Source organism: Triticum urartu, chromosome 3A (assembly GCF_056163025.1).
Source record: "Triticum urartu cultivar PI428250 chromosome 3A, HENAU_Tu73, whole genome shotgun sequence".
NCBI lineage: Eukaryota > Viridiplantae > Streptophyta > Magnoliopsida > Poales > Poaceae > Triticum > Triticum urartu.
Window position 1 is genome coordinate 14,599,481 of NC_141875.1, and position 26,590 is coordinate 14,626,070.

At 46.3% G+C, this 26,590-nt stretch overlaps 2 protein-coding genes across 2 annotated transcripts; both read right to left on the reverse strand.

The window, feature by feature from the left end:
* Window positions 1–233: 233 nt before the first annotated feature.
* LOC147977828 (uncharacterized) lies at window positions 234–1,876 on the reverse strand. The gene is made up of 3 exons (XM_087516466.1): window positions 1,843–1,876; window positions 502–741; window positions 234–268 (listed from the first exon to the last, which is right to left on the reverse strand). The coding sequence occupies exons 1-3, from the start codon at window positions 1,874–1,876 to the stop codon at window positions 234–236; spliced, it is 309 nt and encodes a 102-aa protein (XP_087372592.1).
* Window positions 1,877–22,810: 20,934 nt separating this feature from the next.
* On the reverse strand, window positions 22,811–24,324 carry LOC125516925 (E3 ubiquitin-protein ligase SINA-like 3). The gene is made up of 2 exons (XM_048682183.2): window positions 23,930–24,324; window positions 22,811–23,824 (listed from the first exon to the last, which is right to left on the reverse strand). Exons 1-2 carry the CDS (start codon window positions 24,170–24,172, stop codon window positions 23,096–23,098), a joined length of 972 nt encoding a protein of 323 aa, XP_048538140.2. The 5' UTR covers window positions 24,173–24,324; the 3' UTR covers window positions 22,811–23,095.
* Window positions 24,325–26,590: the final 2,266 nt, after the last annotated feature.

Consider the following 26,590-nt stretch of genomic DNA (forward strand, 5'->3'; position numbering starts at 1 on the left):
AAAACGACACATGATCAGAAGAAGTAAACAGTAATCGAACACTTTTGCCTAACTGACAAGCATGACATATGGACGACAGTGTGCCATGGCTTGGTGTGGACGAAGAGCGCAGAGTGCTGTGGAGGGAGTCGTGGCCGGGGTGACCAAGTCGTTGGTGCCAAATGTCGGTCGAGACGGCGGCGAGGGCGTGGTGAGGTTTGGACGTGGACACGGGGTAGAGATTGCCGTCATCATCACATCGGAGAATCACCCGCTTCGTCCTTCGTTCCTTAACAGAAAAACCATGATCGTCAAATTCGACGTTAACAGGATTATCTTTAGCTAGGACTTTGACGGAGATTAGGTTTTTGAGAAGGTGGGGGGAGACGAGGACGTTGTGTAGGTGGAGCGGAGATGTGGTGGTGGGAATGGAGGTGTGTCCGGTGTGCGTTACGGCGAGCGAGCTTCCATCACCAACTGTAATAGCAGAAGAAGTATAGGGGGACGATGAGAGGAGCATACCAGAGGAGGACGCCATGTGCGCGGAGGCGCCGGTGTCGAGGTACCAGTCGGCGGTTGGAGGCGCCGGCTGCGGCTGCTGGACGTGCATGCTGTTGAGGGCGTGTACGAGGGCAGACTGGTCCCAAGCAGGCGACTGGCCACCCGTTCCAGCGGTAGACGGCGCCCCGTAGAGCGGGTGCGGCGGCACAGCGCCGGCAGTCCACTGCACGGGAGGGGCGGTCGCCGGGATCGGGTGTGGAGCGCCGTTGCTGGGAGGCGCGTTGGAGTAGTACGAGGCGATGCCGGCGAAGGGGTGTGGAGCGCCGTTGCTGGGGGCGTGGGCCGAGCACGCCTGCGCCCGGAGCATGTGGGCGCCACGGCAGCGGCCACGCATGAACCATGCCGGTCCAAGGCGCGACGTTGGATGGCGTAACAGGGGCGGGGGAGCGCGACGAAAATGCCCCGTCGGAGTGGGAGCCACCACCAGAGGTGTCCACGGCCTTGCCCTTGCCGCGGTTGCGCCCCCCGCCGGAGTTGCCGCCTCCCTGGCGGCGAGGGTTGCCACCACCACCGGAGTTGGGCGGCACAGGTGTGCGGGCGGCATGGAGCGCCATCTCGGAGGTGGTGTCCGCGGTCTGGCGGCTGTCTTCGAGGAGAAGGAACGCACGACAGCGGAGGAAGGAAGGGAATGGTGTTTGCATAGTGAGAATGGGGATGGCATAACGAAGCGAGGGTGCAAACCTCGGAACATGTTCAGAAGCTACTCCCGATCCTTCACGGACTGCCCGAGGTCAGCGAGGCGGTCGGCGCACTCCTTTAGGCGACCGAAGTAGGTGATGACGGAGGAGGAGCCCTGCTCGATGCGGCAGAACTCCGTCGCGAGGAACACCGCCTGATGCTCCTGGTTCTCCATGAACAAAGAGATGATGGAGGCCCAGACCTCCGCCGCAGTCACGTGTCGCTGATGGATGAGGCCGAAGATCTCCGGACTCACGCGGGTGTAGAGCCAGGAGAGGATGTGGGCGTCGTCCTGAAGCCACACCGGATCAGCACGACGCGGGGCGCCGTTGAGGTGAGCGAGGACGCCGCTCTTCTAGAACATGACTTCGAACAGTGTGCGCCCGTGCGAGAAGTTCGGGGGCTGCAGAGTCAGGACGATGGGAACATGGTGGTTGATGAAGACTGCGGCGAGCGGGGAGGCGGGGATGGCAGCGGTTACCGCAGAGGGTGCGCTGGCGACGAGGGCGCCGGGGTTAGCTCCGAGTCCGAGTGCTGACGGAGGAAGGAGGGAAGGTGCAGAGGGACGAGGGGTGGCCGAGGCGGCATCCTCAAGCGCGTCGGTGAGGCCACGTCTGGGGCGAGGAGGGGGTGGTGGAGGAGGCGGCGGCGTAGTCATGCTCGCCGGAGAAGAAACGGCAGCGGAAGAGGCTTACACGCGCTGGGAGAGGCCGGCGTCTGATACCATGTAGACAGTAGGAGGAATTGGGCAGAGCACCTTGGGTGTTGCCGATCTATATCGCATGTATATATAGGGTTACAGGGGCGCGCGGAGCGCTGGATTACAGGGAGCGCGACGTGCACATCGTGTGTAGGTTAGCGGGGATCGTGCTGCATGCATGTCCCTTGGTCAGCTATCTAGGTGAGCAGCAGCACAACTGCTAACACATGGAAACAAGACCGCCGGTCCTCTCGGTCCGGCCCGGGCCTCACCGCTGCCGGTCTGGTCCCTGAAAACAGGCCTGCCACGCTGCTCGGTCCGGTCCGGACCGGACCGCCGGCGGCCGCTTCAAACGCCTGCTCGAACCGGGACCGAACCGGCTCGGATCGTCTCCACCCTGACTTACAGTTGTCTCCGCGACCTGCGTCGTCGCCCCTGCACCGGTAGCCGCCGCTGCGGCCTGGCCCCGCCTCGTCCCCTACGGCCGACCCGGCTGTTCCGCCTCACACTGCCAGCAGCAGGTGGACCATCGGATGCCAACCATTGCCTCGCGCACCTGCCTGGTGAAGACGCCAAGTCGCTGCACCTGCTCCCTGGGCGTCCCGGCTTAGAGACAAGTCAGACTCGTCCTCGGAGAAGAAGCAGAAGGTGGGAGCAGCAGCTTAGCAGCGTATCGCAGCAGGTTCAAGTATTTTTCAAGGCTCAGCAAGGCAAGATTATGGGATGGAGAAAACTCGAAGTGGCCTTCTCAAAAGTATTTGCTGGTGATAGACTGAGGAAAGTTCAAGAGCTGAGGAGAAACAATAAGTGCAGATTAGGCAGGGAAAGAAAAGAAAGAACCCATTATGGAAGAAACAGCTGACCAAAGAATTTGATCTGCCAGCAGTACTAGGTCGAATAAAGTTAAAAGGTATCCCACGTGAAGCACCAAGAACTGTTCAGCTCCATAGTTATTTGATGGCGTTTATTGTGTCGCTTCCAACAAATTGTTCGAGCGCCCAATTCAGACAGACGCACCATCAATACTACCGAAGCAGCGTCAGTATTCATTATTATCGTGCCATCCAGCGGACACGTGTACGGCTTGCCTTCGTACGGTCCGGTTTATAATGACCCGGAGGATCCGTTTTATGCCGCCCGGTTCCAGCGCTTTAAAGCCTCCACCTTCACTACGGTCTTGTCTCTAACGAAGAGGGTGGCTAAAACACCGTTGAAGTTACCAGAGGTTATTCACAGACGCGGATCTTCCATTGTCTAAATAAATCATGTGATGTCTATCCAATTATTTTATTAACACATATTGTTTTCATCAAAGAACAATTACTTGGTCTATGATATTTTTTCATAGGACCATTATTCCTTACAAAAAGGTGTTGCAAAAGGGCGTGAGCAAATATTATTTTTGCGCTAGCACTCGTCCTGCGCAAATTGCCACCCCCGCTACATCAACACACGCAACCGACTCATTGCCCGTGTCCATGGCCGACTTGCCTGCGTCCATGCCGTTTCCAGCACCGCGACTGACTCTCTCGTCCGCACTGGTTTACAACGCCGCTGCCGACTCTTCCCGTCCGCACTAGATTACAAACGTCGCGCCCGACTTATCTGTCTGCTCCCACGGCTGACTCGGCCGTGATTGATTTCAGCTTCACCATGGTGATCATCAACTCCACGGTGGATAATTTCTGGCCAAACATATCAGGTGAAATCCATCCAGTATGTTTTCATGTTTCATATTGTTTTCTTTTAAAGAACAATTACCATGGCTTGCAAATTCTTTACTGCAGGACAAGTTGTCTACTGCAAAGAGGAGTATTATATCTCTGAGCTGTTGAAAGGCTCATACCGGTTTATATCACGGTTAAATATGAAGAATCTCAAGACAACTCTTCAAGTCGTCTTAAGACTCAGGGGCTACAATGATATGACTCTGTAATGATTGCCAGTTTAATGCAGACTCAAGAACTTCGTGTCATTGAAGGGAAAAATAACTCGGCCCCGGAGTTTACTGTCATATTGATGAAAATTTAAAGGCCGTCAGAAAATTTCTGGCTCTAAATGAAAATTATGGTTCAAGGGAAATCCGTCTCACACAAAGCGCTGAAGTTCTCAATATCCAGTTTAAAATCCGGCTCAAGGTAAATTGGTCTCTCATAAAGCTTTGAAATTTTCAATATCCGGTTTGAAATTCCGGTTCAAAAAGAATTTATTTCTCGCAAGTTTGAGTTCTCCGAAAAATTAAAGGTTGCCAAAGAGAACTTGCTGCCATGATGCACGGTTCAAACATGGGTATCCCGCCTTATGGGCTTATCTTATTATGGTCACATGGGGCTTCCTGTTCATTGAGCGAAGCTACGATTACCCTTTGATCCGGCTTATATGCCATGCTTACAAAACACTTGGGGGCTTGCTATCCAGGTTAAAGGGACCAAAGAGAGTCTGTTGGAAAAGCACAACTCAAACATAGGCGCCCATTGAACACAACTCAAAAATATTGCTTGGGGGCTCTTTTGTTTTAAAGAACAAAGAGTTTTTATAACCCTTGTAATAGACTTAAACGCCAGGCTTGGAAGCCAGGTGTATTCACCTAATACCCTGGGTTATCCCGCCTTTTTAAGTAAGCCACTCTGCCCAGGTAATCCTGTAATGACCCGCTGAACGTTTGACAAGACAATCTTATGCAGACAGTGAACTTGTCAATGTTAAAACGATGATTGGTTATGTGAGGTCCATCTTATAAGGTTTGTGTATAGGTTTAACTCAGTGGCTGTGCGGCCCGTGAAAGCACTCGATTTTTGACCTGGCAGCCCATGAAAAGCCTCGTTTTTCGTTTGTTTTTATTCGGCCGATTTTTTGAGGTTTATTTGATGAGGCTTATAAAGCTTTATGATTATAATTCACCGGTGTTTATTAACCCGGCCTGGCTTTTGACTATAAGTCGACCAGTATATGATAAGAAAATGTCCAGTGTTTATTAACCCGGCCTGACTTTTGGACTATAAGTCGGCAACACATCATGATGTTAAAATTCCTTAGAAACATTGTGCTCTAAGGTTTGGGATATTTCCCCTTCCAGTTTATGATGTTATAAGCCGGCCATATATAACAATGGAGAAAGAACATTGCATGTTCAAATTTTTGGCTTATCACCCTTACTGCACGGGAATGATAAGCCGGGGGTGTGAGCAAATATCACAGGTATGATATTTTGTTCTGATTATATACAGTTATCATTAAACTGGCCCTGGCTTTTAACGTTAAGTCGCCAGGGCATATGTTGTTTAAACTATGTAGGATTTGCAGAGCTATGCCTTACATAAATGATTAAGTTCAAGCCCATCAACCGTTGCTCCTCGAGAAGGATTAAATAGGTGTCTGTCGCCTCGTAGACGTTGCAATCACGAGAATCCTGTCTTTCATTGTTACTAGCCATGTTTCCTATGCTTAAATCTAGTCAATTAATTCTAAACCTAATAAAATGAATAATGACATAAAAAGGATTATGTTTTAGAGGAATGTTGATTCATTCTTGTTGCGGTAAATCCCAGGCACTCGATATGTCCTAGTTTGTAGCACAAGTCATGCCGAAATTCACGGAAAATTTCGGCATGACCTTTGCTACAAAGTGGACAAATCAAGCACCTGAAATTTGCTCAAACGGAGATGAATCAACATTCCGGCAAAACATAGGCCACTCGGCTTCATTCCCTGCAAACAACAAAAGGCCACTTGGGCACAATCGAACCACTTCAATGTTGCATATACCAGGACCACTTAAGAACATGTACATGAGCAACTACAATAATGGATATACATGAGCAAACACTATTGAGGAATTTGCATATAACATGACCACTTCAATGAAAAGATATAATAAAAAATAATGGAATATGCAAATGAACATCAATGACATATATCATATAACATCAATCTTGTTTTTTTTATATAGCAACAATTAATTTAACCAAGTTTTTGAAAACAAAAACAATTCAGTTTTGTTTATAGCTAAATGCCATAGCTACCGTTCTTTATTTATAGCTAAATGCTTTTGTTTTTTGTTAAAAGCTAATTTATAGCTAAATGCTAAATGCTAAATGCTACTGCTTTTTATAGCTAAATGCTACTGTTTTTTATTTATAGCTAAATGATATTGTTTCTTGTTTATAGCTAAATGCTACTGTTTGTTATTTATAGCTAATTTATATACCCTTTGTTAATGCCCTAGCTAAATGCTATTATATGTATACCCTCTATTAATTTAAAGCTAAATGAAATTACTGTTTAGGCATTTTCATAAAAAAAATCCCTAGCTATTTCCTAAAAAATGCTAAATATTTTTCCTAAATGCTAAAAAAATTCGTACTGTCCTAACCAAATCTAGGGTTCATATGAACACCTAGGGTTCATATGAACATCATCACAACAACAACATATGAAATTTTCCCTAGCAGAGGGAGAGAGAGAGAGAGAGAGCAGGGAGAGGAGAGGGATAGGCTTACGGTCGGCGGCGAGGGTGGGCTCGGGCTCGGGCGGCGGCGCTTAGGTCGAGGGCGGCGGCGGTGAAATCGAGGGCGGCCTCGGGCGGCGGCGGTGAGGTCGAGGGCGGGCTCGGGCGACGGCTGGCATCAAGGGCGTGCTCGAGGAGGGCGATCGACGATGGCGACAGAGGAGTGGGGGGATAGGGGAAGATGGGGGAAAGGACTTAGCAAAATTTTGAGCTCACGCGGGTTAAGTCAAAATAGCACTAGCGCTTGTAGAAAAAAAACCAATATAGCTAAGTTAGCTACATCGCTTTCTACCAAAACGTGCTACTGCTATAGGAAGTAGCAATTTATTTTCCTTTTTCTTTTCCTTTTATCTAAGGAACTTAGCAATAGCTCGGGCCTATAAAAAACGCTACTGCTAGAGTAGCTATAGCGCTTTGTGAGAACAAGCGCTACTGCTATTCCTTTTTCCTATATTTTTCTTTTTCTTTTGTTTTTCTATCCATTTTATTTTTTTCATTTCTCTATTTTCTATTTTTTTTCATTTTTCATTTACTTTTCTATTTCTTTTTCATTTTATTTTCTTTTTCTTAGCAGTAGCGCTCCGCACTGTAAGCACGCTACTACAAGGAACTTAGTGGTAGGGTGCTTTCCGCAAGATCACCATTACTATTCCTAGTGGCAATAGTGTGGGAATTATAATAGTAGCGCTTTTACGTGCAAACGCGCTACTGCTACCATCATAGTTGTAGCGCCCTTTGTTGACGCGCGCTACTGCTAAGTAGCAATTCGATTTTTTCTAACCAGCGGTACTGCTATACCTCTCTGTATAAGGTTTTCCCTAGTAGTGAGTCCATCATAATAATACTAAGTGATGCATTATTTTTACTGTAAAACTAATTGAAGCGTATTTCGGGTGTGAGCCACAACGTATCCTCAAGCAACAAGCCGCTACATTGAACACTAAATCGACAAACATCATCTCCAACAGATAAATGGAAAAAGCACTCACCTCTATTATCGAGTCTCACAAACAAATAATGAATGTATCACCTTTCCCACATTGGACATGATCGCTATATGTGGCAATCAATGTTAACTGGACGTGAACAGCTTTCAAAATATTTCCCCTACTGCATGGATGCAAACTAATACATAATTTAGTTCTGGAACCAATGGAGGATAAAAATATTGTACTAATAGGAAACAATTATTTAAAAATCAAAGCAGTGACCTCAGCTTCCTGTGCCGGTTCTTTTTGGAAAATCAAGAAAACAAATATATCTATTGATATATGTTCCTACATTCAGGTAGGAATAAATAAGCCATACAAAAGCACCTAACAAAAATAAGATCTAATAATAATTGACCATGCCTTCTTCGAATGGGCATGATCCAGCAGGCAAGAAACATGCGCCCACAAATAAAAAAATTAAGACTAATTATTACAATTAATATCAATATGTCAAGGTGTTAACAGATAAAATTGGAGCACATATATGCATTATACGTAAGTAATGTATTTGGCCATCTCATGGAATCATTCCATGAATCAGTTAATAGGAAAGAAAAATTCTAGGGAACATATTTAAAGATGGGTATATACATCATAGACTCTGCAAATACATTATCAGTCGATGTCTTCAATTTCCAGGTGATATATAATGACCTATTGGGAAGGGCGGTTTTACATAACCTGTTGGATGGAGCAAATTGCAAAATTTTATGTAATGTTGTCAGAAACATCACAAGTCCAAAGTCAGAGGAAAGGAATTGCATCTCAGCAAGTATAATGCAGCATAACCTGTAACAAATATAGTAAGTGAAAGGCTTAATTGGGGATAAAAAATCAGTTTGCTGCCAAAATAAATCCTACCGAGATTCTAGAAAAAGATAAATCGCTAATACATAGAACATATCATGCTTGATGCATCATACCATTACACATCAATACTATTGCTGAAAAGCCATGAGAAAAACATAGGCATATATTAGCAATCAAACGCTTGTGTGACAAAATTGAATTTTTTTAAATTGCACTCTATAATATAAAAAGATATATGTTGCCTGACGTCCGCAAGAAATAGCAACTCCATGAAGTCCATGCGGGAGCATGTGGCGTTGATAGCCTTGACCGAGAGAGTCGGCGGTGTGTGGTAGTCGCATTTGATGATCGAGGCGGACTTCTCGACACTTGTCACCCCTGACAGCGGTAGGCTATGCACCGTAGCCTGCACACAAATTGAATGTGTGGTCGGGAACGTGACCTCACATGGCCTCTGTGAAAGTTTTCAGCATGGGAGGCACTTGTGCTGAGGAGGCGCGTGTTCGGGACACCTAGCACAGTCCCAAAACGTCACTGCTGACGTTTTTGGTAGATATGGTTTAACGAGGATAGATGTACTTGGAAGTAAACCTACACAAAGGTCTGCATGCGGCCATGTAATTGGCTCCTTCTGGATGTTGTAGTACTAATTGTCAAGTGGAATTCCAATGTAGTTTCTTCATGTAATGAGGGTTCAAAATTTCAGCGAAATTTCACATATTTCGGTGGGGTTCGTAATAATTGCAACCATGAAATTTTGCGCCAAATTCAAACTAAAATTTAAATTAGGTTAAAAAACATGAAATATTATTGATTTTTGAAACTCAAAATCCGAAATAAGTTCCCAGTTTCTAAATTTTTGCATATTTCAGCGACGTCTGAAATTTTTCCATGTCCGAAATTAAAAACCTTACCGACGTGGCTTTTTGGGCTGGTCCATCTATAGTTATGCCCTGGCCTCTGGGTACCTTGGTTTTAAATATGCCGACATGGCTCGTGCTCAAAATCAAGAGGGACAACTAAAAAGAAAGTTTTTTCACGCTCCACTAACTAGCGTAGTCTTCTACTATCAATAAAACCAAAAAATAAATCAAATGTTAGTGAGTGAGATCTAAAATTTGGGAGTTATCCAAACGCATGTCATGCCCATCAGTAAACACCAATGGTTTGGTAGGGTAACTCTCAGCCGCCATTCAAGTTGTAAGTAGATATTTACACTTATAGTATCGATGATTTGTTTTCATTTTAATATCGAAAGATTATTTTGTTAGAAAATAGATTTTTTTCCCTCAGAAAGCTCATTCATCTCACTGGTAGAAAAAGGGCCTGTTGTCCCGGTTCGTAAGGGCCTTTAGTCCCGGTTCCTGAACCGGGACTAAAGTGTCGGTACTAATGCCCTGTCCCTTTAGTCCCGGTTCAATCCTGAACTGGGACTGATGGGCCTCCACGTAGCCTGTGCGCGGAGACCAGGCAGGAGACCCTTTGGTCCCGGTTGGTGGCACCAACCGGGACCAATAGGCATGCACGCGTCAGCATTTCTGTGGCTGGGGTTTTTGTTTTTTTTTGAAAGGGCGGGGGTTGGGGGTTTTGGGGGGGTTAATTTAGGTGTTTTATATATTGTGTTAGCTAGCTATAATTAATAGAGAGAAGTGTCCTCTCTTATGTCCGTGCTTGGTCGACGCTACGTACTATACATACGTATAGAGAGGACTAGACACGCTAGCTAGCTAGTAAGCAAACGAAGGAAACAGAAGATCGTCATGAACATATATGCATACAGAGAGAAGTGATATCGACCACCTCTCCTTCTCCGAGAGATTGGTCGAACAACAAGTTCTGTATATCTATCCGACACTACCGGCTACATATATACAATAATTATCTCTTACAAATATAATCATATGGACTCATGGTCCACATAGTATTCTCCGTCTTCAGCGATCACGTGGTCAAGAAAGAATGCCGCCAATTCCTCTTGAATTGCTCGCATGCGAGCTGGTGCTAGGAGTTCATCCCGCTTCCGAAACATCTAATTTGAAGAAGAGGGTCAATACATATATATATGAATGAATGAAGATCAATACAAATGATGGTAATAAAATAAAATTGTGAATGTTGTTATTTACGTACTTCATATTGTTCGTCAGAGTACCCGCCCCGCTCACAGGTCGTGTGGCGGATGGACTCGCAAACGTAGTATCCACAGAAATCATTCCCTTGTTCCTCCCACAACAACTTTACAAGAAATAGAGGTCAATCAAACTGATAAGCAAGAATGCTAAATGGTATTGATGAAACTAGCGCTTAAATCACTAGGAGTTGCGCGGAACATGCTACTATAGTACTTACTTTCGGGTGTCTAAATTCCAGCTCCTTCGGCAGTCCCGGAACTTTTCTGGTGAATTTTCACCAAACCCTGCCGGACAAAGAAAACAATTACTTGATATCAGGAAATGAACAAAGTTGCTGATATGGTGGATAATGATTGATTTAACTTACTTCTTGAGGATTTCAGTCATGTCCGCATACTCCTGGGAATCTTTTGGTTTAGAGTCCAAGACGGTTACTACTCCCTACTCAAGCCTAATCTCTAGGAGAATATAGTGGAAACTGCACACGCATGCATAACTCATCAATTGCATTACTATAACCTGGACTAATATATAAGGGAAACCGAATATGCACAAGACAGTAACACTCACTTGAAGTTGTAAGGAAAGAGTATTATATCTTTGTTTTCATTTTTTTGAATGATCGTAGCAAGTTGGCCTCGGTATCTCCGGGACAATGTTCAACCTCAGTTGCATCTATGAGATATGTGTTAACGAACCCAATATCACCGATTTGTCTTTTCTTCAATTCGGCGATCTTCATTCTGCATAATATAGTGAGGATAATTATAAATACATGCAATGAAAGAGATGAGCTATATAGAGAGACTTAATGACAGAAGTAGTAGTACTTACAGACAGTAGCAGGTGATCGTTGTTTTATCGAGGGCCAATTGATTGAAAAACTGATAGAACTCCTCAAATGGAATAGGCAACAGTTCAATTCCAATGAGGTCATGCTTCGGTTTAACTCTCGCATACAAAGTACTCCTCCCCTCAGACTCTCTGCAGATTTTCAAGTACCAATCATGTAATCTTCGCATCATCGTTGTTAAAGATTTTTCATCTTTGACGAGAGGCTTCCCGTACTCGTATCTGTGTATCTGCACCTTCATGGGATCATAATGTACATCGTCGGGCAGGTAATCGTCAACATTGCCATAACCGGGCACCATCCTCGGATCGATGATGTCGCTAGGCACCTTGAGGGGGGGGGGGGCACGATTGCTTCGCTTGTTCGCCAAGCTGGGCAATTTGTTTCCCAGCTGCTCGTCGTTCTTTCAGCCTTTGATCACTGATTGTACTTCCCGACCGCTCCGCTTCGGCCCATGTCTTTGCAATAATGCGCTCATAGTTGCCTTTCGGCGGAGACTTGGGTGGTTTTGCCAGGGCAGCCAGAGTGCGCTTCACTTTCACCGGATCTACCTTCTCCTCCGGAGGTGGATGTCTCTTTGCTCTCAACCCTTGAAACCAGTCATCCGCTTCGGTTCGCGCGATCTTCGCGTTCTCCTCCGGGGTCCTCTCGTATGGTAACTTTTGTGGACTCTTCAGAGAAGGACCGAATCTGTATGTCCTCCCGCCTCTGGTTGTACTGCTAGACGCCGGCCGAGCAGACGAAGCAGTTGTCTTCTTTACTTGCTTACGAGGCGGAGGAGAAGGACTACAACGCGTCGGAGCAGCTGCTGGAGCGGCGGCGGGTCTCTTCCGCCCTTGCTGACGAGGCGGAGAAGGAGGAGGCTGGCTGCTCGGGCACGCCGGCGCAGGCGGAGTGCTGCCACGCGCCGGAGAAGGAGCCGGCCAAGGGCCCTGATCGTCACTCGCCGGAGGAGGAGGCGGTGGAGGAGGCGGAGTGCCCTGACTCGCCGGAGGAGGAGGAGGAGGCAGAGGCGTCCAATTTGGAAGGTTGATGAGCTCCTTCCGCCATAGGCATGGAGTCTTCAGAGCAGACCCCAGCCGAGTCTCCCCTTCACCGGTAGGGTGGTCAAGCTGGAGGTCCTCAAATCCCTCCGTTATTTCATCCACGATCACCCTAGAATATCCTACTGGAATCGGCCGGCAGTGAAAAGTTGTGCCGGGTTCAGTAGGATAAACAGAGCCAACAGCCGCCTTGACCTTCAAATTCATCCATTGTGTCATAAGGTGGCAATTTTGAGACTCCATGATAGCATCCACGGGATAGCTGGCAGGAGCCATCAAGGCATGCTCCGGCTGAAGCAGCTCGGTGGAAGCCACGCTGCTTCTACGCTGAGATGGCGGGGTAGCTTCGGGGGAAGCTTCGGCAGTACGTTTGCTGCGATTTGCTTCTCGTTCCTCTATCGCGTCTACCCTTGCTTGCAGCGCCTACATTTGGGTCTGCTGCACTTTTTTCCTCCTCTCATGGGATTTGTAACCGCCTGCGTCCGGAAACCCAACCTTCCATGGAATGGAGCCTGGCGTGCCTCGTGTCCGTCCAGGGTGCTCAGGATTCCCGAGGGTCATTGTGAGCTCGTCGTTCTCTCTGTCTAGAAAGAACTTCCCTTGCTGCACTGCTTCGATATACTGCTGAAGCTTCCTGACTGTTATGTCCATTTGATCGTTCGTCCAAATGCACTTCCCTGTTACAGGGTCCAAGGTTCCGCCAGCCCCGAAGAACCAAGTCCGGCAACGGTCTGGCCAGATAATTGTCTCTGGTTTGATCCCTTTATCAACCGGATCATTCTCAGTCTTGGCCCACTTAGGCTGGGCTATGAGGTAGCCACCTGACCCCGTGCGATGGTGAAGCATCTTCTTTGCAGCATTTTGCTTGTTTGTCGCCGACATCTTCCTACTCTTTTCTAATGTCTTGTGGGCCACAAATGCGGGCCAGTGATCTCTGATCTTCTCATATCTGCCCTTGAATTCTGGTGTCTCATTATTTTCGACAAACTTATTCAGCTCTTTCTTCCACCTCCTGAATAGTTCTGCCATCCTCTTAAGAGCAAAAGACTTGATTAATTGCTCTTTAATTGGGTTCTCTGGATTATCCTCTGGCGGTAGGGTGAAATTTGACTTCAGCTCAGTCCAAAGATCATTTTTCTGCATATCATTGACATAAGACACCTCAGGGTCTTCTGTAGCCGGCTTAAACCATTGCTGGATGCTTATCGGGATCTTGTCCCTAACCAGAACCCCGCACTGAGCAACAAATGCGCTCTTTGTCCGGAGGGGTTCAATCGGTTGGCCGTCGGGCGCGATTGCTATGATCTCGAACTTTTCATCCGAGCTCAACTTTTTCTTCGGGCCTCGTCTCTTTACCGAAGTTGTGCTCGATCCGGAGGGCTAGAAAAAAGAACAAAGACTTAATTAATATGTGTACATACCAAAACAATGAATTCATCAATCAGCTAGTCAGCACAGGCTTAACTAATATATATACCTGACCGGACTCGGTTCGGTCACCGGAGCCGTCATCACGGTCTCCTTGTTGCACCGGCATTGGGTCACCGGAGCCGTCCTCATGTTCTTCTTCTTGCACCGGCATTAGGTCACCGTAGCCAGCTTCTTCACCCTCTCCTTCCAGACCATCGGTGTCATTGAGAAACAACGAGACGGCATCACTTCCTTCTGCGATTATGTCCCTCAACAACGCTTCTTTTGCTTCATCTCGGGCGGTGTCCATAGTTTCTACAAATATTTACAACATGGCAATTATTATTCAAACATGACAGATGGATATATTAGTGCCAAACGTAGAACTAGCTACCTAATCATAGTAAGGAATCATATATATTAATTAGTGGCCTCGACCCCCCCCCCCCATGTGTTGAAGTTATCAGGAGGGGGTATATATCGACAACGACGACACTACATCTATATGTCCCTCGACGACCCTCGTTCCCGATAAAAAAAGAGGAAGAAGAAGAAAAAAAAGAGGAGAAGAAAGAATAGAGGAGAAGAACCAACTCCTCTATTCTTTCTTCTCCTCTTTTTTTTCTTCTTCCTCTTCTTTTTTTATCCTCTTCTTTCTCTCATGTTCGAGAGGATCGCCGAGGGGTCGGAAGGTTGCCTAGTGTCAAAGGATTCAACAAAACCATGTCTTCATCATTAGGCGAAAGTAACATGTGCATGATGGTACGAAGCTCTCCAAAGTTATTTTGGAACGGAGTCACAGATAAGATAATTCGCTTTTTGGTACAAAGTTCAGCAACGCCTTCCAAATATCGTTATTTGGAAGGCCTTTGCTGAAATTCATACAAAAAGGCAAATTATCCTATCTGGGACACCATTCCAAAATAACTTTGGAGGACTTCGTCATGCCCTGGTTACTTCCGGCTAATGATGAAGCCATGGATTTCTTCAATACTTTGACACTAGGAAACCTCTCTCGACCCCTGGGCGATCCTCGACCCCTCGAACCCTCGACGACCCTGGAACCCTCGACCCCTAGACGACCCTGGAACCCTCGACCCTCGATCCCTCGACCCTATAGAACCCTCGAAGAAAGGAATAGCTGGAGGAGAAGATCAAAGAAAAAAAGAAGAAAAAAAAGACGAGAAGAAGAAAGGAATAGTGGAGAAGAAGAGAAAATAGAATATTCTATTTTCTCTTCTTCTCCACTATTCCTTTCTTCTTCTCCTCTTCTTTTCCTTCTTTTTTCTTCTTCTTATTTATTTCTCCTCTTCTTTTCCTCTCCTCTTCTTCTTTCTTTCCTCTTCTTATTTTCTTCTTTCCTATCCTCGACGACCCTGGAACCCTCAACCCCTAGACGACCCTAGAACCCTCGACCCTCGATCCCTCGACCCTATAGAACCCTGAAACCCTCGACCCTGAAACCCTCGACCCTTGACCCCTTAATGACCCTCGACCCTCTACCCTAGTTCCCGACCCTTGACCCCTCGGCGATCCTCGACACCCTCGTTCCCGATAAAAATTAAGAAGAAGAAGAAGACGAAAAAAGAGGAGAAGAAGAAAGGAATAGCTAGAGGAGAAGATCAAAGAAAAAAAGAAGAAAAAAAGAGGAGAAGAAGAAAGGAATAGTGGAGAAGAAGAGAAAATAGAATATTCTATTTTCTCTTCTACTCCTCTATTCCTTTCTTCTTTTCCTCTTCTTTTTCTTTTTTTTCTTCTTCTTCTTTATTTCTCCTCTTCTTCTCCTTTCTTCCTCTTCTTATTTTCCTTTTTCCTCTCATTCTTTTTCACATAAATTTTTGACATTTTTGACATATTTAGCACATTCTAAATTTTCCTAACTCTTTTACAACCACAAAAATTACTCCAACTTCATGACAGTACCCACACTCCATTTCACCAAAAACCTTCTGATCCATAGTTTAAATTTTTTAAATTTCATTCAAATGAAATTTGAACCAGATTCAAATTCCTTGTTGAAAACCTATTCTAAACCAATCAAAAAATTCTGAAATTTTGCCATCACCTTTGTCTTGCATCAGTACCTCACCACAAAAAATATCATAAATCCTAAAAATGCCCAAAGCCATCTATCATTTGATCAAACACCATCTATATGCACTGTTCATATCTGTAAAAAAAATTCAGAAATTTCAGAAAAGTTTGCTGCTGCTCCACTCCTCCTCGCCTCTCCTTCTCCTCTCCTTCTACTCTTCAATGCGTCGGGGCCGGCGGCGACCATGGAGCAGGGGCAGAGAGCAAGGGTCGCACTCGATCGGGACCATGGGAAAGGGGGGGCTCACTTTGAGGGGGGCGGCGATGGCAGGAGTCCGGCGACGAGGACGGCAGGCTCGGGGCGGCACGCGGTGACGGGGACGGCACGCGGCCGGCGACAGGGACGAGGAGGGGTGGGCTCGGGGAGGCACGCAGCGACGGGGACGACGAGGATGGCGGGCTCGGGGATGCCGGCTATGAGGACGACGCGGGCTCGTGGAGGCGATGACGTTGGCGGCGGCGGCGTAGACGGCGAGGTGGAGTAGCCTGACGGCGTCGTCGGTGGGGGAGGGGGAACTGGCGATGCAAACTGGAAATTTTCACAACTGTTTGTTATATAGTCCAAGATTTAGTCCCGGTTGGTGGCATAAACCGGGACTAATTCCCCCTTTAGTCCCGGTTGGTGCCAGTAACCGGGACCAAAGGCCTCTTTTCAGCAGCCCAAAGGGCGGGAAGCGGCGGCCTTTGGTCCCGTTTGGTGGCACCAACCGGGACTAAAGGGGGCATTGGTCACGGTTGGTGCCACGAACCGTGACCAATGCCCCCTTTAGTCCCGGTTGGTGCCACCAACCGGGACCAATGGCCTTGTGCTGCCCCGGGCCCAAAAGTTTAGTCCCACCTCGCTAGTTGAGAGGGCTCAGGAGTGGTTTATAAGCGCTGCTGCGCCCACCCTCTCGAGCTCCTCTCAACTGCAGGCTTTCGGACCAATGCCTAATCTGTCACTACAATGCCTGTGGGCCTACTGGGCCTGCTGCGGGCCTGAATCCTGGCCCATGGTAGGGTTTCTAGTCGTATTCAGGCCGTGGTGGCCCAGTAGGTGGCATTTTTTTGTTTTTTTGTTGCTTTATTTATTTTCTTTTGTTTTTGCTTTATTTTTTAATTCTTTATGCTTTTAGTTTTAGAAAAATTATAAACTTTTTGTTAATGCCATTAGTTTTCAAATTTGAAAATAATTTTTTTGTTTTTTTGTTTTCTTTGTTGCTTTATTTATTTTATTTTGTGATTAACTTTACTATAAAAATAGTTTTTTTCCTGTTTTTTTATTTGTTTTTTGCATTATTTATTTTCTTTTGTTTTTTGCTTTAATTTTTAATTCTGTTTGCTTTTAGGTTAGCAAAATTATAAACTTTCTGTTAGTGCCATTAGTTTTAGAAAAATTATAAACTTTCTGGTAGTGCCATTAGTTTTCAAATTTGAAAACAATTTTTTAGTTTTTTTTCTTTGTTGCTTTATTTATTTTATTTTGTGATTAACTTTACTATAAAAATAGGTTTTTTCCTGTTTTTTGATTTGTTTTTTTGCATTATTTATTTTCTTTTGTTTTTTGCTTTAATTTTAAATTTTGTTTGCTTTTAGGTTAGCAAAATTATAAACTTTCTGTTAGTGCCATGAGTTTTAGAAAAATTATAAACGTTCTGTTAGTGCCATTAGTTTTCAAATTTGAAAACACTTTTTTACTTTTTTTGTTTTCTTTGTTGCTTTATTTATTTTATTTTGTGATTAACTTTACTATAAAAATAGTTTTTTCCTGCTTTTTGATTTGTTTTTTGCATTATTTATTTTCTTTTGTTTTTTGCTTTAATTTTTAATTCTGTTTGCTTTTAGGTTATTAAAATTATAAACTTTGTGTTAGTGCCATTAGTTTTAGAAAGTTAAAAGTTGGCATGGGCCAGGGACTAATGGTCATGGTATTACGAGGGCCGAACCATAAGACATGAAAGCATTTCAAATGAACTCTGAAAAAGTTGAAAGTTGGGATGGTATCATAATTTCACCCACATAGCATGTGCATGTACAAAACAGACAATGATAGCATGTTCGTGTGTTACAAAGTTGCGGGAGAAAGTCTTTACTTTTTCTTCGCTTATGTCATTTGCTTATTGCGCCGTAACCATGGATAATCTTCATTGTTTATCAGGATACTTGGGTCAGCCTTGACATTGAAGGGAGGAATTTCATGAAACTTTTCATAATCTTCAGACATGTCTGTCTTGCCGTCCACTCCCAGGATGTCCCTTTTTCCTGAAAGAACTATGTGGCGCTTTGGCTCATCGTATGATGAATTCGCTTACTTATCTTTTCTTTTTCTCGGTTTGGTAGACATGTCCTTCACATAGATAACCTGTGCCACATCATTGGCTAGGACGAACGGTTCGTCAGTGTACCCAAGATTTTTCAGATCCACTGTTGTCATTCCGTACTATGGGTCTACCTGTACCCTGCTGCCTAACAGATTGACCCATTTGCACTTAAACAAAGGGACCTTAAAATCAGGTCCGTAGTCAAGTTCCCATATGTCCACTATGTAACCATAATATGTATCCTTTCCGCTCTCGGTTGCTGCATCAAAGCGGACACCGCTGTTTTGGTTGGTGCTCTTTTGATCTTGGGCGATCGTGTAAAATGTATTCCCATTTATCTCGTATCCTTTGTAAGTCAATACAGTCAAAGATGGTCCCCTGGACAACAAGTACAACTCATCACAAACAGTGTTGTCACCTCTGAGACGTGTTTCCAACCAACTGCTGAAAGTCCTGATGTGTTCACATGTAATCCAGTCGTCGCACTGCTCCGGGTGTTTGGAGCGCAGACTGTTCTTGTGTTCATCGACATACGGGGTCACCAAGGTAGAGTTCTGTAGAACTGTGTAGTGTGCTTGAGACCAAGAATATCCGTCCCTGCATATTATTGAGTCTCTTCCAAGAGTGCCTTTTCCAGTCAGTCTCCCCTCATACCGCGATTTAGGGAGACCTATCTTGTTAAGGCCAGGAATGAAGTCAACACAAAACCCGATAACATCCTCTGTTTGATGGCCCATGGAGATGCTTCCTTCTAGCCTAGCGCGATTACGGACATATTTCTTTAGGACTCCCATGAACCTCTCAAAGGGGAACATATTGTGTAGAAATACGGGCCCCAGGATGACAATCTCGTCGACTAGATGAACTAGGACGTGCGTCATGATATTGAAGAAGGATGGTGGGAACACCAGCTCGAAACTGACAAGACATTGCGCCACATCACTCCTTAGCCTTGGTAAGATTTCTGGATCGATCACCTTTTGAGAGATTGCATTAAGGAATGCACATAGCTTCACAATGGCTAATCGGACGTTTTCCGGTAGAAGCCCCCTCAATGCAACCGGAAGCAGCTGCGTCATAATCACGTGGCAGTCATGAGACTTTAGGTTCTGATACTTTTTCTCTGGCATATTTATTATTCCCTTTATATTCGACGAGAAGCCAGTCGTGACCTTCATACTGAGCAGGGATTCAAAGAAGATTTCTTTCTCTTCTTTCGTAAGAGCGTAGCTGGCAGGACCTTTATACTGCTTCGGAGGCATGCCGTCTTTTTCGTGCAAACGTTGCAGGTCCTCCCGTGCCTCAGGTGTATCTTTTGTCTTTCCATACACGCCCAAGAATCCTAGCAGGTTCACACAAAGGTTCTTCGTCACGTGCATCACGTCGATTGAGGAGCGGACCTCTAGGTCTTTCCAGTAGGGTAGGTCCCAAAATATAGATTTCTTCTTCCACATGGGTGCATGTCCCTCAGCGTCATTCAGAACAGCTAGTCCACCGGGACCCTTCCCAAAGATTACGTAGTGTAAATCATTGACCATAGCAAGCACGTGATCACCGGTGCGCATGGCGGGCTTCTTCCGGTGATCTGCCTCGCCTTTGAAATGCTTGCCTTTCTTTCGACATTGATGGTTGGTCGAAAGAAATCGACGATGACCCAGGTACACATTCTTCCTGCATTTGTCCAGGTATATACTTCCAGTGTCATCTAAACAGTGCGTGCATGCATGGTATCCTTTGTTTGTCTGTCCTGAAAGGTTACTGAGAGCGGGCCAATCGTTGATGGTCATGAACAGCAACGCCTTAAGGTTAAAATCCTCCTGTCTGTGCTCATGCCACGTACGTACACCGTTTTCATTCCACAGCTGTAAAATTTCTTCAACTAATGGCCTTCGGTACACATCAATTTCGTTGCCGGGTTGCTTAGGGCCTTGGATGAGAACTGGCATCATAATGAACTTCCGCTTCATGCACATCCAAGGAGGAAGGTTATACATACATAGAGTCACGGGCCAGGTGCTGTGATTGCTGCTCTGCTCCACGAAAGGATTAATGCCATCCGCGCTTAAAGAAAACCATACATTCCTTGGGTCCTTTGCAAACTCATCCCAGTACTTTCTCTCGATTTTTCTCCACTGCGACCCGTCAGCGGGTGCTCTCAACTTCCCATCTTTCTTTTGGTTCTCACTGTGCCATCGCATCAACTTGGCATGCTATTCGTTTTTGAACAGACGTTTCAACCGTGGTATTATAGGAGCATACCACATCACCTTCGCAGGAACCCTCTTCCTAGGGGGCTCGCCGTCAACATCACCAGGGTCATCTCGTCTGATCTTATACCGCATTGCACCGCATACCGGGCATGCGTTCAGATCCTTGTATGCACCGCGGTAGAGGATGCAGTCATTAGGGCATGCATGTATCTTCTCCACCTCCAATCCTAGAGGGCATACGACCTTCTTTGCTGCGTATGTACTGTCGGGCAATTCGTTATCCTTTGGAAACTTCTTCTTCAATATTTTTAGTAGCTTCTCAAATCCTTTGTCAGCCACAGCATTCTTTGCCTTCCACTGCAGCAATTCCAGTACGGTACCGAGCTTTGTGTTGCCATCTTCGCAATTGGGGTATAACCCTTTTTTGTGGTCCTCTAACATGCGATCGAACTTCAGCTTCTCCTTTTGACTAATGCATTACGTCCTTGCATCGACAATGACCCGGCGGAGATCATCATCATCGGGCACATCGTCTGGTTCCTCTTGATCTTCAGCAGCTTCACCCGTTGCAGCATCATTGGGCACATCTTCTGGTTCCTCTTGATCTTCACCAGCTCCCCCCGTTGCAGCATCACCGTATTCAGGGGGCACATAGTTGTCATCGTAGTCTTCTTCTTCGCCGTCTTCCATCATAACCCCTATTTCTCCGTGCCTCGTCCAAACATTATAGTGTGGCATGAAACCCTTGTAAAGCAGGTGGGAGTGAAGGATTTTCCGGTTAGAGTAAGACCTCGTATTCCCACATTCAGTGCATGGACAACACATAAAACCATTCTGCTTGTTTGCCCCAGCCGCATCGAGAAACTAATGCACACCCTTAATGTACTCACGGGTGTGTCTGTCACCGTACATCCATTGCCGGTTCATCTGCGTGCATTATATATAATTAAGTGTCCAAATTAATAGAAGTTCATCATCACATTAAAACCAAAGTGCATACATATTTCTCATCTAACAACATATAGCTCTCCAGAGCATCTAATTAATTAAACCATACATTGAAACTATGTAAAACATTTCAATGCGAAAACAAATGCGATCATAATCGCAACCAAGGTAACAATTGATCCAACGGCATAATGATACCAAGCCTCGGTATGAATGGCATATTTTCTAATCTTTCTAATCTTCAAGCGTATTGCATCCATCTTGATCTTGTGATCATCGACGACATCCGCAACATGCAACTCCAATATCATCTTCTCCTCCTCAAATTTTTTTATTTTTTCCTTCAACAAATTGTTTTCTTCTTCAACTAAATTTAACCTCTCGACAATAGGGTCGGTTGGCATTTCCGATTCACATACATCCTAGATAAATAAAATCTATGTCACGTTGGTCGGCATAATTTTCATAAACAATAAATGAACCAATAGTTATAAAGATAATATACATACCACATCCGAATCATAGACAGGACGAGGGCCGACGGGGGCGGATACCAAAACCATCACACTATATAAGATGCAATAATAAATGTAAGAAAATGATACAAGTATCTATCTAAACATACAAGTAAGAATATTTTTCCTTTCAGAAAGAAGATAAGATCAAGAGGCTCACCACGGTGGTGTCGGTGATGAGATCGGCGCGGGTGATCGACGGCGGTGAAGACGGGGATGGGGCGTGACGGACCACTAAATCTAGACAAATCTTGAGGAAAATGGAGCTTGGAGGTCGAGCTTCGAGAGGAGAAAGCTTAAGTAGTGTGGCTCGGGCATTCCATCGAACACCTCATGTGCATAGGAGGTGAGCTAGAGCACCACAAAGCCCTCTCCCCCTCGGTCAGAGAAAAACAGAGCACTGGGGTGCTCTGCTCGCGAGCGAGGGGTATATATAGGCACCTCATTGGTCCCGGTTGGTGACATGAGCCGGGACTAAAGGGGAGCCTTTTGTCCCGGTTCAAGCCACCAACCGGGACCAATGGTGGTGGGCCAGGAGCGAGGCCCATTGGTCCCGGTTCATCCCATCAACCGGGACCAAAAGGTCCAGATGAACCGGGACCAATGGCCCACGTGGCCCGGCCGGCCCCCTGGGCTCACGAACCTGGACCAATGCCCACATTGGTCCCGGTTCTGGACTGAACCAGGACTAATGGGCTGACCCGGCCTGAACCAAAGCCCTGTTTTCTACTAGTGTCTAGAAAAGAATTATGGCCATGTGTAGTAGAAGTTACTAGTTTTTTTGCTGCAGCCCTCAAAAAGGTCTTAACACTTTAGTATTAGCAGTTTTAGCAGTGTACAGAGATAAGTTTCCCCCTTAGAAAGTAGATGGATTTGATTCATTGCTTAGTAAGACTCTGAGAGAAGCTTCATGAGCAATTACTGCAGGGTTATATGCTCCATCAACATTGCCTAGGTATCCTGCTTGGGAGATTTGTTTGACGGAAGGCCTCCTTTCTTCCTCACTATCCTCCAGTGAACCCACATTAAGCATCGCTTTTGTAGCATGGATAACATTTCTTGACATGAGATTGAGCTCTACTTCAGACTTGAGATAGATAGATTGCAACAGATGCAAACGAAATGCTTGCAAGTTGGAATGACATAACAACGGAAGAGGATGCATTTCACGGCAGGATTAGCACCAAGCATAATATCCTCCGATTTAAATACAGTACCCTACAATGACACTAAAGATGAAGTGCATCTACAAATTAACATCACCCGAATAGTTTCAGCTGCAACTCCTAAATAAGGAAGCACGAACTGCCTTGAATGCATCATTTTTTTCCCATCAACACAGAAGCGGTGGACCTAATCCTAATCACGCGGACCAAGGGGAGAGCTTGTCGATGCGGATGTGCAGGGGAACTTCCATGGACGCCCCGTCCCCTACTGCTGCTGGAACCAGGTACATCCGCGGCACCAGCAGGAACGTCGGCTCGTCCGCGGCGGCCACCGTGCCGGGCGACGAGCTGCTCCTTATATGCATGTCCACCAGCACCATGTCCTCCTTGCCGCAGTTCGCCGCCGCCGGGGGCGGCTCCAGGTTGCCCCACATCTTGCACATGAATCGGGGCCACGTCACTGCCCTCGCCTTGGCGCACACCAACGACACGGCGGCCGCGCCGGCGCCCAGCGCGCCCACGGTCAGGACAAACACGTGGTTGTTATCGTCGCCGAGGAGTACCAGCCGCGGCACTGACACTGGTAGCTGGAACTTGCTGACCTTGCCGTACTGCACGGCGCGCACCGGCACCGAGTGGATAGTGTAGAGGTGGCCGGCGAGCGCCTGTGGCGCGCCGGCGTAGCCGCAGCCGGGGTCCGTGCAGTGGCAGGGCATGTGCGGGCATGCTTTCTGGTGCTCGGCAACCTCGTGGTAGGTCATGTACCTTTGGCAGCCGGCGTTGGGGCACCCGATCCTGGTAGAGGACACCACGGCGTCCAACGCAGGGCAGGGGTTGAAGAAGCCGCCGCCGTCCACACACGGCTTGCACTGCCCGAAGGGCAGCTGGGCCACGCAGCTACCGCAGGCCACATGCCCCACTTTGCACTGCACGCAGGCACACAAATCGGAGATCTCCGGTAAATCAGCAAATCTTGAGGAACGAAAGAATCGATATTTCACCGGTGGTAATCGAGGAAGCAAGAGAGGAACCTGGAAAACGGGGGGCTTGAAGGGGAGGGTGCAGAGGGGGTAGTGGAGCACTTGCTTGTCGATCCTGCCGTCGAGCTCCACTCGCGGGCTGTACGCCGCCGTGACGATGGCCCCTCCGTCTCCTCCTCCGGCCGCCTCTTGCCTGACATGGCCTTCGGGCAGGTCCAGCTGCACCTTCTTGGCGCTCTCGCCAGCCTTGTCCAGCGAAGCCCTGCTCCTCCCCTCGACGGCGGCACCTTGCATCCTTGTTGGCCTTTGGGGAAAGAAAACCGCTGTCTGTGTGTCTCGGGCCAAACTTTTTCCAGGAGGTGGGAGAGGAGAAGAGCAGAGGTCTGAGAACAAATGGTACGGAGGCAGCCAAACTACACCGTAAATGCTTCCTTAATGTGGTTTCCATTCCCAAACTTATATGGAATAGATATAAGCTATGGTCCTAATCAATTTCATTATTGCTAGTTTATCCATATATTAATGTTTTCTTCCTTTTAAGTACATACAAGTGTGCGATAAAAGGTTGACTATTGCAGAACCACGTTGTTCTAGAAACATTGAAGAACATAAATGTAAGCACATTTTCTTTGTGTGGTTTCCTGCTTAATTGATACACGGTGGAGTACTTTTGACTCCATTGCCAGATTATAACACCATCAAACACGTGGGAGCCCATAAAAAATAAAAGGATACATGTGCAAGCACAAGGGACACACGTAACCAAATAGTACAAAGGAGCACACAACGCATCACAACTTTTCACCCAGGTCACGACACATCCCTCCTTTCTCACTGCTATGGACCGGCACATACGCCATGGCTGATGTGCTGGCTGCCACCAGCAAATAACAACAACCTGACCACAAGCGTCCAAAAGATCCCTGAATAGGGTACTGGATTTTGGAGACCCCAGAAACCAAAAAACTTGATTAGCTGCTTGCATGGAGTAGGAAAAAATAACCCCTTGATTCGGTAGATGCCGTCAAGAAGCAATGAGCCATCCATCGGTCATCACACCATGCAACCACCTAGTCCAGAGACTTCTAAGCAGGCATCAGTTGCTGGAGGTTATAGAGACACAGTGGGATAACCAGAGAGGACACCAACCAAGATCATCCTTGCATCGGTGCATGAGAAAGGCTTGAACAACGTTGCCGGAGCACGAAAAAGCTAACACCAAGGATGATGTGGAAAATCAATTATCGGTTCCCAACCTCTTGAGCATGCGTTGGTTTTCCCTTGAAGAGGAAAGAGTGATGGAGCAAAGTAGCATAAGTATTTACCTTAGTTTTGAGAACCAAGGTATCAATCCAGTAGGAGAAAACACACAAGTCACCTAGTACCTGCACAAACAATTAAGAACCTTGCAACCAACGCGATAAAGGGGTTGTCAATCCCTTCACTGTCACTCGCAAAAGTGAGATCTAATAAAGACCCTAAAGTAAATATTTTTGGTATTTTTGTTGTATAGATTGGAAAGTAAAGATTGCAAAATAGTAAACGAGATGCGATGTAAATAAAAGAGATGCAATATAAGAAGAAAGAGACCCAGGGGCCATAGGTTTCACTAGTGGCTTCTCTCAAGCACTAGTAGAAAACATGGCTTGGTCCAGGCCGGGTCAGCCCATTAGTCCTGGTTCAGTCCAGAACCGGGACCAATGGGGGCATTGGACCCGGTTCGTGAGCCCAGGGGGCCGGCCGGGCCACGTGGGCCATTGGTCCCGGTTCATCTGGACCTTTTGGTCCCGGTTAGTGGGACGAACCGGGACCAATGGGCCTCGCTCCTGGCCCACCACCATTGGTCCCGGTTGGTGGCTTGAACCGGGACCAAAGGCTCCCCTTTAGTCCCGGTTCATGCCACCAACCGGGACCAATGTGGTGCCTATATATACCCCCTCGCGTAAGAGCAGAGCACACTGCTCTGTTTTTTTCTGGCCGAGGGGGAGAGGGCTTGGTGGTGCTCTAGCTCACCTCCTATGCACACAAGGTGTTCGATGGAATGCCCGAGCCACAGTACTTAAGCTTTCTCCTCTCCAAGCTCGACCTCCAAGCTCCATTTTCCACAATATTTGTCTAGGTTTAGTGGTCCGTCACGCCCCGTCCCCGTCTTCACCGCCGTCGATCACCCGCGCCGAGCTCATCGCCATCACCACCGTGGTGAGCCTCTTGTTCTTATCTTCTTTCTGAAAGAAAAAATATTCTTACTTGTATGTTTACATAGATACTTGTATTATTTTCTTACTTTTATTATTGCATCTTATATAGTGCGATGGTTTTGGTATCCGCCCCCGTCGGCCCTCGTCCTGTCTATGATTCGGATGTGGTGTATATATTATCTTTATAACTATTGGTTCATTTATTGTCTATGAAAATTATGCCGACCAACATGACATATATTTTATTTATGTAGGATGTATGTGAATCGGAAATGCCAACCGACCCTATTGTCGAGAGGTTAAATTTAGTTGAAGAAGAAAACAATTTGTTGAAGGAAAAAAATTGAGGAGGAGAAGATGATATTGGAGTTGCATGTTGCGGATGTCGTCGATGATCACAAGATCAAGATGGATGCAATGCGCTTGAAGATTAGAAAGATTAGAAAATATGCCATTCATACCGAGGCTTGGTATCATTATGTCGTTGGATTAATTGTTACCTTGGTTGCGATTA